General features: G+C 37.2%; 1 protein-coding gene across 4 annotated transcripts in view; it reads left to right on the forward strand.

Annotated features, from left to right (window-relative positions):
• Positions 1-13605, forward strand: part of LOC124282622 (unconventional myosin-VIIa-like) — a 59225-nt gene that overhangs the window by 27093 nt on the left and 18527 nt on the right. For 3 of the 4 annotated variants that reach the window (XM_046718651.1, XM_046718650.1, XM_046718652.1), the window contains 7 exons: positions 1947-2094; positions 2401-2623; positions 7961-8125; positions 8718-8845; positions 11138-11201; positions 12151-12206; positions 13179-13328. In XM_046718651.1, the coding sequence (XP_046574607.1) occupies positions 1947-2094; positions 2401-2623; positions 7961-8125; positions 8718-8845; positions 11138-11201; positions 12151-12206; positions 13179-13328 (934 nt within the window). The remainder of the gene's footprint in view (positions 1-1946; positions 2095-2400; positions 2624-7960; positions 8126-8717; positions 8846-11137; positions 11202-12150; positions 12207-13178; positions 13329-13605) is intronic. The other variant, XM_046718653.1, reaches the window with a different exon arrangement.

Here is a 13605-nt window from a genome sequence, read left to right on the forward strand (position 1 = left end):
ATGAATAAGTATATATGTTCTCTATATAAGTAGTGTCATGAATAAGTATATATGTTCTCTATATAAGTAGTGTCATGAATAAGTATATATATATATTCTGTATATATGAGTAGTGTCATGAATAAGTATATATATGTTCTGTATGTATAAGTAGGGTCATGAATAAGTATATATGTTCTCTATATAAGTAGTGTCATGAATAAGTATATATATATTCTTTATAGATGAGTAGTGTCATGAATAAGTATATATATGTTCTGTATATATGAGTAGTGTCATGAATAAGTATATATGTTCTCTATATAAGTAGTGTCATGTGCATCGTTGAGACTGGCCAGCTTCAAGCAAAACCAATGGCGATATGACTGTTGGTTTCACTTAGACGTGGCATTTTGCGTTCTTCAACAATATTCCAAATACAGTGAATAATCGACAGACAGCGATCAACCTTTTATACCCATCACTGAGACTTTCACGTGATCCCCAACTTTCACGTGCATTGCATGTGAATTGTGTATTCTGTGACACTACACGCCGACATTGAAAATCATGCTGTTAAATACGGATATTTTACGGATGGTGCGTTTTGTTGTGATGTTTCAAAACATAAACACCATAGGACTCATAAACAGAGCAAAACCTTTTGTAAAATAAATCACGTTTTAATTCATTGCTACATGAAATTGTTATTTTCATGATGCGTTTCTTTTTGGGGAGAGTATAGAGTAGACAGGCTTGCTGTTGACCACTGATATAACCGCTAAAGGAATATGAGAATTTCCAGTGTGGCATGAATACAGAAATCGCTGTCTCACTTCCCCAAAATGAAGTTGTATGAATCGCAGAACATAGTTACGATTTCAATCGCTAAAATGGACCTACCCTTTCCAAATACACCAAATAACTCAACGTTAGAACAAATCACAGTTGTATTTTTACGACAATGTCCTTTAAATCAGTTTGATATAAAACAATGTGTCTGAACTCCTCAGAAAACCTAAAACGCCGATGTATTTTTTAAAAATCGATTGTTCTCCTGTAGCCATATTTTGTTAAATAATTAGGAACCTGTGCTCGAGAAGAGGGCTCTCGAGAGTTTGTTTAATTAAATATGGAGTCTGTGATCGCCTCCATCTGTAAAATAGTCTTATGAAGCCTCACCTTTGACCCGTGGTCACTACATTTCAAAAGTTTCTTCATATGAAAGTAGCGGATGTTGCACGAAAATGGTTCAGATGTTTTAAGTGACGTTGTCGGAAAGGAGGCGTTTATAGCCGTTGATGTTCTTTTGTATCTGTGATGTGGGCGTCACTGATGGAGGCGTTGTCGTCCTGGGTTCCTTCATATGTAACCGCACTGCTGTCTGATGTGCTTAAATTGTTGTACTATGTTATGGCGGTAGAGCACATACTTGAGACGAACACGGGTTCCTTGTCTGTCATACATTAGGTACATAAGGCAGAGGTACTCTGTATTCAGTCTTACGATTGTCTGGTCTTGATGATATCGTTATGATATAACTACAGATCTCGATGAATTCTTATCATAGGTGATAGTTGCATCAGGGATTAAAGTCACTCATCGGAGGGGCTAAGGAGCACTAACCTACATGGCAATCCAGGGGCTCTGGGGACCAATTCTCCAACCGTACATGTTTATCAACTCGCGATGCTACTTCAGGGTGGGTCGTTCACATTGGAGAGTGTAAACAGCATTGTATAAACCACGAGAGATAGAGACCTTCGGTTGATTGTGTTCTATACATTCATTTTCTATCAATGACGACTGTCAAACTAGAAGAAGCCTGGTTCTACTGGTGTGGGTTCTATGGGTTCTATAGTAGCGCCAACGAAGAAGCACTAGCGCGACATACCCAGACAACCAGGCTAAAAAAGAAGGTTTTATTTTATGACATTCCTAATTATTTGTGTTTTCACCTGCTCCAGGTCAACGGATGATGTATAGGCGGGATACAAGCGGCGCCAGTCTGACCAGGAACTCTTTAGTTCGGCACATCTATTTCCAGCTCTTTGAATGGGTGGTCAAAATGATCAATAACAGACTTGCTCCACCTGTACAGTATAGACACAAGTCGTAAGCTATATGTTATAGTTCTTTAAAATGAAATGTGTCGTGTATTCTCGAGTCCCACGTTTAGTTGTATATAGGCTGGTGGCTTGATGAGAGATGTAAGAGAAAACATATTTCAAATCTAATTTTGTACAAAATATGTATAGAGATATATGTATATTGGTACGATAAGTTAAATATTGGAATTTTTCCTGGTGTTGAATCTAGATTTGTCACCACCATACCCGAGCTCCTGAGTCTCACAAATGTATGAAACTTTTAAGATATAAGCTTATCCAATGCGCTTCAATCAGTCACACCGCTTCATAGGAAACAACTTAAAACCGTCGGTATTTTGGATCTTCCGGGCTTTGAGAACTTGAGGACCAACAGTTTAGAGCAGCTTCATTTTAACTTGGCGGAGGAGAGGCTCCAGGATCAAGTGACTGAACTGGTCTTCCGGCAAGAATTCTATGACCTTGAAACTGATGGCATCAAAGTTGAAAACACCAACTTCAGGGACAACTCAGAGGTTCTTGATGCTTTCTATGATGTAAGTATCGTCATGAATGACTATATATGTGCAATACATATAATTACAATACAGTCTGTCATGTAAGTATCGTCGTCATGAATAACTATATATGTGCAATACATGTAATTACAATACAGGCTGCCATGTAAGTATCGTCATGAATAAGTATATATGTTCTGTATATAAGTTGCGCCACGAATGAGTATATTTGTTCTGTCTATACCCAATACACGTAGTAATATACATAGCGTCATGAATACGTGTATACATTCTGTCTATAATTAGTAAAGTCTATAATGTAGATTTTGTCAGGAATAAATATACATGTTCTGCATATAAGTTGGGTCATGAATAAGTATCGACATTCTGTCTATCATCAATACAGTCTATAATGTAAGTAGGATCATGAATAAGTATATATGTTCTGTATATATGAATAGTGTCATGAATAAGTATATATGTTCTCTATATATGAGTAGTGTCATGAATAAGTATATATGTTCTCTATATAAGTAGTGTCATGAATAAGTATATATGTTCTGTATAGATGAGTAGTGTCATGAATAAGTATATATATGTTCTGTATATATAAGTAGTGTCATGAATAAGTATATATGTTCTCTATATAAGTAGTGTCATGAATAAGTATATATGTTCTCTATATAAGTAGTGTCATGAATAAGTATATATATATTCTGTATGTATATATATAGTAGTAGTGTCATGAATAAGTATATATGTTCTCTATATAAGTAGGGTCATGAATAAGTATATATGTTCTGTATATATGAGTAGTTCTAAGTATATATGCTCTGTAGTAAGTAGGGTCATGAATAAGTATATATATATCTCTGTATATATAAGTAGGGTCATATATAATATATGTTCTGTCATCAATACAGTCTATAATGTAATTATATATGTTCTCTAAGTGTATATAAGTATATATGTTCTGTCATGAATACAGTATATAATGGTCATAAATATGTATATTTGTAAGTAGTGTCATGAATAAGTATATATGTTTCATGAATATGATATATATGTTCTCATATAAGTAGTGTCATGAATAAGTATATATGTTCTGTCTATATAAGTAGTGTCATGAATAAGTATATATGTTCTCTATAAGTAGTGTCATGAATAAGTATATATGTTCTGTATATATAAGTAGTGTCATGAATAAGTATATATGTTCTCTATGTAAGTAGTGTCATGAATAAGTATATATGTTCTCTATGTAAGTAGTGTCATGAATAAGTATATATGTTCTCTATATAAGTAGTGTCATGAATAAGTATATATGTTCTCTATATAAGTAGTGTCATGAATAAGTATATATATTCTGTATATATAAGTAGGGTCATGAATAAGTATATATGTTCTCTATGTAAGTAGTGTCATGAATAAGTATATATGTTCTCTATATATAAGTAGTGTCATGAATAAGTATATATATGTTCTGTATATATGAGTAGTGTCATGAATAAGTATATATGTTCTGTATATATAAGTAGTGTCATGAATAAGTATATATGTTGTATATATAAGTAGTGTCATGAATAAGTATATATGCTCTGTATATATAAGTAGGGTCATGAATAAGTATATATGTTCTGTCTTTCATCAATACAGTCTATAATGTAATTAGGTTCAGGAATGAGTACATATGTTCTGTATATAAGTAGTATCATTAATAAGTATATATGTTCTGTCTATAATCAATACAGCCTATAATGTAAGTAGGTCATAAATAGGTATATTTGTTCTGTGTATAAGTAGCGTCACTACCCATCAAAAGTTTAGACTCACTAGTATAAATGTAGCCACTAACTTCAGTCACCTGCTCTAAACTAGATTTTGCAAAATATTCCATACTGTTTAAAGGTACTGTTTACACATGAACTGATGTATTGAAAGACAAATTCATAACGTTGAAATGATTATTGTCATGAGTAAAACAAATAAATGATGATACTCAGTGAAAATCTGTGAATTCTTAACAACACTTTACACCAAAACGCAGCTGTTCACATGCACGATATTTGCACATGCTTTCAGCAATTTGATGTATGATCCTCCTGCAATTCATCTGCATAAGGTTTGCAGTTGGTTCCCCAAAGTTAGGGGAGAAATTCATCTCTGGTGTAACCATATATATATACATAACATATAGTGAATGCTTTAAGTGAGTCTAAACTTTTGATGGGTAGTATTATATATTTTGTCTTTAACAGTCTGGACCAACATGAGGATGACATGCCTTGATATAACTGACAAATGTTCAAGGGATGTTGAATCTCATTTCATTTATAGTGACAAAACTATTTATAATGTATAATCAAAAGAAATATCTGCTAAAACAGAATAGATTATAGGATTCGACTATACCCAAAGCAGGATTTATGAATCACATCAAAGCGTGATGATAACAGGTGTTTGTGAAAAAGCTGTGGGTATCATGTCCCACCAGGCACTACAACACATGTCACAAACACATGCAAGGCAAGTGAATTATTCAACTTTAAAGGATGTAAGTGCTATACGCTATTGACATGTCTGTATGGAATCAAACAAAAACCGAGAGTATTTTTAAATATAACAGCTATCCAAGGATACTATTGTGGATTGATTAATGTTGGTCATGGTGAAACAGTCAACTGTAATTTCTTTATTAAAGGCGGTACCAGTCTCTCACTCACTACTACAATTAGAACTATCACTACATAAACTGCTTGTTGGTCATGGTAAAACAGTCAACTGTAATTTCCTTCTTAAACGCGGTACCACTCTCTCACTCACTACTACAATTAGAACTATCACTACATAAACTGCTTGTTGGTCATGGTAAAACAGTCAACTGTAATTTCCTTCTTAAACGCGGTACCACTCTCTCACTCACTACTACAATTAGAACTATCACTACATAAACTGCTTGTTGGTCATGGTAAAACAGTCAACTGTAATTTCCTTCTTAAACGCGGTACCACTCTCTCACTCACTACTACAATTAGAACTATCACTACATAAACTGCTTGTTGGTCATGGTAAAACAGTCAACTGTAATTTCCTTCTTAAACGCGGTACCACTCTCTCACTCACTACTACAATTAGAACTATCACTACATAAACTGCTTGTTGGTCATGGTAAAACAGTCAAGTATTTGGATTCAATCACTTAATCAAGGAACAAGAAGAGGCCCAGAAACGTTGTGTTATACAATAAATAAGAAGTTGCCATCCATATACTTGTCTAATATATTCACCAACTTCTACATGCCCAAGAATCTCGTAAAACAGTCAACTGTAATTTCCTTCTTAAACGCGGTACCAGTCTCTCACTCACTACTACAATTAGAACTATCACTATATAAACTGCTTGCAGTTAGTACACTCACCTTATATATCACTAAACTGTCGCTCGCAAGGCAAACAGTCTGACTACACCACCAAAGAGGTGGTACCATGTCATTTGATTAAGTTTTACTCAGATATGGCAAAATAGTAAATTACGAGCTTCGTGCAATCTTACTTTTTCCTCTCCAATGACATTTATCACGTGCCTAGCTAATGACTGGTTATCTAAAACCTTCGATTCGTTCTTTATATCGATTTTGCATATATATTGAAAAGAAGGCCTGTTAAGTCTTTTACCTTTCAAACAAATAACCGATACTCAAAACAAAAGTCCATTCCCTTGTAACCATTTTTCTTGTTAAAAAGCAATTTGTTGAAAACAGTCCTGAAAATGTCTGCTTAAAAAGTCGTGAATTAGATTGGTTTTGCATGAGAAATGCAAATTTTCAAACTATTGTAGCAGGAGCGTCACTCGAAGACAGCATTACCATGATTGAAGTATCTGTCGGAATTTTTTTATTTCGAATCCAATTGACAAAGTCGTTCATTTCGTTTGTGATATCTGGAAGTTTTACATGTTATTCATATTTTTTTGCATTTGACGGTATTGGACTATTTTTTTAACTTAAAAAGTGCGTTTAAATTTGTTTATGTACATCTTGTGTAAGGTTACGTTGAGCGAGTTACTCTCGGAAACAATCTAACACCTGTGTTGAACTGTTTCCTACAGGGTTCACATGTTTGTGCGTAAAAAAGTGATTTCCTGTCACCATCAAAGGAACTAGTCCCATTTGCAAGCGCATGCATCTTTATCTATTCCCGATTAAGAAACGGAGACATATGACTATACGCCAAGGGTGATTTTAGCGAATATTGTGTCTCCTTGGTGCTCTGGAAATCTCAACTTTTATTTTAGAAACGTTTACACAAACTGCCTAACTTTGCAATTGTCCCATCGTCTTAGTAAAACGGAAAAACGTGCACACTCCTTTTGAATGTGTTTTTTCAGAATAGTTTCGCCCTTCGCGAAAATGTACGTCTAACATTCTCGTAGGGGAAGGAACTGTTTTGAACTGTCAGAGATATGGAGTACGAATAAGTATAATGTCCATACGTTTGTAATATGTAGAAATATTGAACAAACGACAAAATGATGAGATTGACTGACTGACTTATTCCCTAACTCACTTATAGGACGAAATATATGTATTGTTTGCTAGGGATGTTTGCAGCATATAGATTAGCTCGGGCCTACAGTGGGTAAAACTAAGGTCAATCACTGACAATTAAGAAAGCATATTTTCGCTGTTGACTGGATTGTATGACTAGGTGTGCAAGTGGAACCGGTCGAAATCAGAACTAATTTACTGACGGTGTTGTAAGTTTCCCTTTGTGTGTTTAGTAGTTTAGATACAACGACCGACTATTCCATCTGTACCATATGTAAACCCCATTCTTGAAAACACACATCAATATGAACGAAAGAAGCTCAGATCCTTACTCAGAAGGAAGTTAGAGATCGAATGTTGGGTAGATGGGAGTTTAGTTAAAACATCGTTTTCTTCATTGGTGCAGTATGTGAAAACTATCAATGAAAGTCCATACGAAACAATTATAAAAGGAGGTATATTTTCCCCGACACCCCGAGAGCTGTATTTGCCAGAGATAGAGATAGAGTAGCTTCCATTGAAAAATGGAAGATGAAAAATGTCAGATTTTAACTGTGATTAATTTGAAAGGACATGTCTTGATAATCAAGCAAAACATGCATTTCTGTCATGTCATGATTGCAGATTTGAAATCAGCCAGAAAAACAGAAAAGTAATGTTATGGCATTCAACATTTCGTTTTTGAGAAGGTTTTTCAAAACATTCTGCCCGTAGTACTGGGGGAAGTACATAAAGCTACTTCCAGTGATGATCTTCATTCAAAGCATTACCTTTGACAACCCTGGATATTTGGTGTAATTATGACACAAAACTCTACACTTAATTTCAGAGCAATATTGGCTTGCTACGCCTTATCGACGAGAACTCAGACCCCAGTCCGAACTCCGAAATGGCCCTGCTGAACGACATCAGCAAGAGACACAGCATGAAATCCTCTGTAGTGAAGACAGATCCTACAAGTAACACATTCATGGTCATTCACCATCGGGGGCAGGTACGCTTACACTGGACTGTGTGTTTCTTACATTGACGTCCTTCACATCTTGTAAGAAACTGACACGGTAAATTGTTGATCGTGTCATCTTACGATTGAAATTTCTAGGGAGAGGGGTATTTCAATTGGACTCATGAGCACTCGTCACGCACACTGGATAGACATATAGAGAAAAAACATCAAGGACGGACGAATGTAAAGATCTCACGAAGAGAAATGAAAGGGAGGAAGGAGGGTTGATGAGGGGAGAAACGCTTGAAAAGAATTAAATTCCGTAGGGTGTTAGAGATGTAAACGAATGAGAAATAGAAAATATATTTGAATGTGCAACCACACATAGGTAAACGTATGGGTAGACAGCTGGACCATTGAGTTGTTGAGTATGGATGTAACTCGCAACAGAACACCAATTACAGTATTCGCACATTAACAGTGTAGGGAGGAGAACCCAGGTCACCTGCGTAGACAGTGACCGCGTTGCAAACAATGCTACTTAAGTGACTGGTAAGAAAGTGACTGTTTATCTCGACACAGACTCAGTTTCGTACTGTTACTGTCCACGTGTTTTTCAAGTCATATGTTCTCCATGCAGGTTATATACAACATCGAGGTATTGCTGACAAAGAACAGACCGGTCAGTGTCCGAACCTTTGACGCTTTACTGGAATACAGCCAGAAACCCTTACTGCATGAACTCATGTCCACGCCACACGACAGACGGTAGGCGACCAGTACCATGATCCACCACCAAACCTTCTTGTAACCAATATAGACAAAGAATGCTGACACTTTTTATGGATATACAACTTCTTTTATTCTGTGGAGGCGACGTTTCGACATAGATTCTAATGTGGTTGTCAAGGAAGAGGTACGTGAGAAACAAATTGAGAGAATATATACATGAGTTGTTATTACAATAGATTGGGGATGAGTTGTTTATACAGTAAATGAGGTTGATGTACAAGGTTGTATAGGAGACGAGTTATTTGGAAGCCAGTAGGTAACATACAGGGGTAGATTTAGAGCTATACAAATGATAGGAAGCCAAGGTGAATGTTTATATACTGGCCACATAAAGAAACTGTGCACACAGAAAATATAAAGATAGGCAGACAGCGTCTTTATGCATAAATAAAGGTGTGAACATAGCAAATATTGGAGACAATCAAACGCTCATGCAGGTGGCCTATGGACTTGCAATGTGTTACTGCACGTGCAGCCTGTGCAGCTGCACACAACATGTGAAACTCAGAAATTGATGTCACTGTCGAAAGCTTGATCTTTGGTCATTCAAACGTTCACAAATTCACATGAAAAGTCACATGCACATCATGCCAAGATTAATATGTGCTCATATTGGTTCGAGCAGGCATGAGCCAACAACAGGTGGCAGCACATTTCCAATGCAATCGTAACACGATATCTGCATTGGTCAGGCGTTAGGGAAACAGTGATGACGTCGCCGATCACCCACGTTCTGGGCGTCCCCGAGTAACGACGCCAAGAGAGGACAGATGGATTCGGGTTACTCATATCAGACACAGGTTCCAGACGGCGGTGACCACGTCCCAAACCATTCCCCAGGCCTTCATTTGGAAAATTTGGTAGCCTCTATGCGTTGTCGATGCACTGCTGTGCTTCACGCGCCTGATGGTCATACCCGTTATTGACTTTGCGACTTCGACGTGTGACCCCCCACTCAATTTTGAACTTCTGACGTCATCGTTACTGATATTATTCATGTTCTTTTGACATGTTCTTGAGGCCCTATACTTCAGCTTATAAAGTGTCTACATCATGTCGTCTTTTCTGTGTTGTATTCCAATTCTGAAGGAATTGTCTGTGTGCACAGTTTCTTTATGTGGCTAGCATACATTAGATGGTGTTGACGTACAAAGCTTGTATGGCATGTTGCGTATAAGCAGTATAGAAACAGATGATGTACACAAGAAATATAATTAGGAATTATAGATGATTACTTTATCAAGTGATGGTAGGCATTAGGAATGTAACATCATTCATCTCTGTTGAGGGCGGGGCCTATCTTCTTGATATGCACTGCTTCCAAAAGTTTACAAATTTTGTAGTCTGACTGGTTCCTTTCTGTGGTCTTGGTGTTGTCCCGGTTGATAGTGTGGTTAGGGTGGGCTTTGATGTGGTCGGCAATGGCTGACTTAGAATTTATGTCGAAACGTCGCTAAAAAAAAGTTGTATATCCATAAAAAGTGTCATCATTCTTCATCAACTCAACTTCTAAAATGCTCATCAAAAAAGCAATACAGACAGTCTGATACATTTGCGGCATTCATTTTTTCACTCTAAAAACTTATCTGTATTTTTTAAATTGTCTTCGTTGAAGACCTCACATACAATGTAGGATATATTCCTTTAAGGGTCGAATAGATAAGTACATTCCTACTTTGTTTTGACATAAGAAAATTTTATCGATAATGATGTTTTTAAAGGTTCGTCGAAAGAAAGGTTTTTTGAAAACCTTTCTGTTCTATTTTTTAGTTAATTATCGGGAGTGATGAGCAGTTTAAGTTCGATGTCCTTTTTCAAGAACACATAGATCCAAATGAAGGATTATTTCAGCCCATACACATTATCCTCTTTTCACAATCTTCGGTAAAGAATATTTCCTTGTGCGATGGGTATACCTTTTACTGACATTCTTGAAATTTTAAAGGAATAAATTGGTTTTGAAATCACCGCTAATGCCTCTCTCAAAGACCTGAGAACTTTTCGTCAGAGACCATTCGTCATACATTTCGATCATCTAATTGTGGTCTTGGGATTCTTGTTGTTTTTATTGCGCAAGGTTTCCGTTTCTTAGCAGTGAAAAACATCACTACTATTTGTTATAACGGCCTTGGCCTTCAGATGCATCGGCACACACGAAATGATTGAGATGCTGATGAATCTGAAAACGAAGGAGACAATGCTTTCAGAATGTCATCGAAACAGTGTTGAGGGTAATGTGTGAATGTATTGTTGGTTGTTTTGTGGCAGTTCACGACGTTCTAGTCAAGCTGACGACACACCTGATGACCTCACGTTAACACAGAAACATGCGGTAAGTTTTGAGATGAACGTTAAAGGTCAGCAGAGTGAAATCATATTCAACAGCATTGGGTATTGAAGTGTAAATCCTTCGTGTCAAAAGACCAGTAGGAGTTTCCAGGGCTGATGTCGTTGTTGGGAGCTCGTATGTTACTGAAGATGGTCGAATGGTTTGGAGTCATATCCAGAGGATGTGTTCATAATTTCACCAGACTTAACTGCTGACTGCTGTTGCGGAGTAAGCCGACACACTGACACACGTTAACCTTTTAGTGAAGAAATTTGTTTGAGTAGATAGGTTTACTCTTCTGCGGACACCCAGTGTCTTGACTGGTTATTTTCATTCACAGTGTTCATAACTAATTTGCCAAATGTACCAACAGTTTCGGTAGATAATCCGACCAGTTATTCGCTAGCGTTGACCTAGGTCTTAACAAGTACTAGTCTTTGAGACCCCAGATGATTGTTGTTTGTTTTACCAACCACGGAAGTACCAAACACAGACTGGGGTATATATATATGTCGTGGTACACACATTTTGCTGGAATAATGCTTTAAGGTCAGTTTAATACCTTATGTTATGAATTGATCATTGCGTAGACGAACAGTTAAAAATCAATACCTATATCCCGAAGCACATTATTATACGACCACAAAAAACTAATAATTCAAATGTATCAATATGACCTATTATCGGTGTGAGGAGGTAAGTCTTGGGAATGACTCGAAGGGAATATTCCAAGAAATGCTATCACGATTCAAATTGCATGACAATCCCTGATGACTTATTATCCTTCCAATGGCTCGGGAACCTGTCAATCATCAAATATCCGTTTTGTTCCTTCAAGCATTTATGTCCACCACAGCCGACCAGAAGTCCCTACGGATAAGTGATGGTTATCGCAGCTCAATCAGAGCTTCGTGTCTAATATTTGACATTTTACTGTTTCTGACCTTTCCAGGAAGCTCTGAGGGCGATGTTCCGACGACTAGAAGGACGAGAAATGCAGCATGTTTGGTACGTTGAAGTAGACTCTTGGCATGTACATGTTTTTCACTTTAGCTCTACATGAACTTCTGCGCCAGTTTTCTTACATTGATTGATCTCGATGTCATTGTGATCTTTAAGCCTGCTCGCCTACGTGAGGCACGCATATATGTTGCACAAAACCGTCCATGAAGCTCTTATTTTCTTCAAGGGTAAAATGAGAAACGAAATTTTGATTTACATTAAATGCCACACGGTCTTCTCACAATTTAACGCACGACCGTTAACACCCCCACCCCCCACCCCCCCGCAAACATACATTAATGTTCGTTGTTATCAAAAGCGATTTGAAATAAAACGTTATAAACACAGGTCACTGTGTACTGTGAAGTGGAGACGGTGTCGTTTCCATAGGATATCGCCCGGAAAATCAAATGGCTGGATGAACGAATCATGGAAACTAACGGAAACTAGTACACATGTTTATTCCCCTATCAAAGGAGAGACAAATTTACCAATGACAAATTACTGCTAACCGATTCAGCACTTTTCAAAGTTCTCATGAAAATGTACTTGAGTGAAACAAATCTCGGAAGTCGTGAGATATTCAGATTGGTCTATTGTGGTGTATAAAATGAGAATTCACTGCAAGTGTAATATTTGTATGTTACTGTTTGGTGTGCGTAAATAGAGTGGAAGCAGTAAAAGGAAGTGAAGAGTGCGTCCATTATGTCATCATGCAGTGCAGAGGGGAAGGATCTGGATCTCATCTTGACGGCCCACTATGCATGCAAATTGTACATTTGGACATCCTGTGAAAGAAACGTGTCAAGTGTTCTTTAATGTGCCAAAAAAAAAGAAAAAAGGAAATGTACGATTTAACATAGGGACATTCACCTGATCGACAGCTGCAGATCGCGAGGAGAGACTCTTGATTACATGTCACCAGTAGCTGTATTACAAAGGTCAGGTCACAAGATTCTATTGAATGTCTGTTTGTAGGTGCATCCGTCCCAACATGACGTTGCAACCAGGTGTGTTTGACGCGGACGTTGTCGCCAGACAGTTGACTGCCATGAACGTTGTCGAAGCTGCTCGCATAAGGTCCATCGGTTACCCTGTCAGGATCACTATCAGAGACTTCATTGATCGGTTTGTGTCTTTCCCTCTTCTCAGCACGCTACGTCCATGTAACAAAATGAACTTTTCGAAGAACCCTAAACACCGGTGATTTAGCGTTAAGTGGTAATGTTGACGTGGCCACGGTGATGAAACAGTGCTACAGATGGTGCTGTAAAGAACCTATCATTTTTTTACTGGACATTAAAGTGACTTGGAAACAGACATGAAGCTTGATTACATTAATCCCAATCTTGTATCCAAGGTTAGGGCTGGTAGTTGAAACAGTTAGGGTGCAATTTCATAAAAT

Source organism: Haliotis rubra, unplaced genomic scaffold (genome assembly GCF_003918875.1).
Source record: "Haliotis rubra isolate DU_JTF1 unplaced genomic scaffold, ASM391887v1 Scf30, whole genome shotgun sequence".
Taxonomy (NCBI): domain Eukaryota; kingdom Metazoa; phylum Mollusca; class Gastropoda; order Lepetellida; family Haliotidae; genus Haliotis; species Haliotis rubra.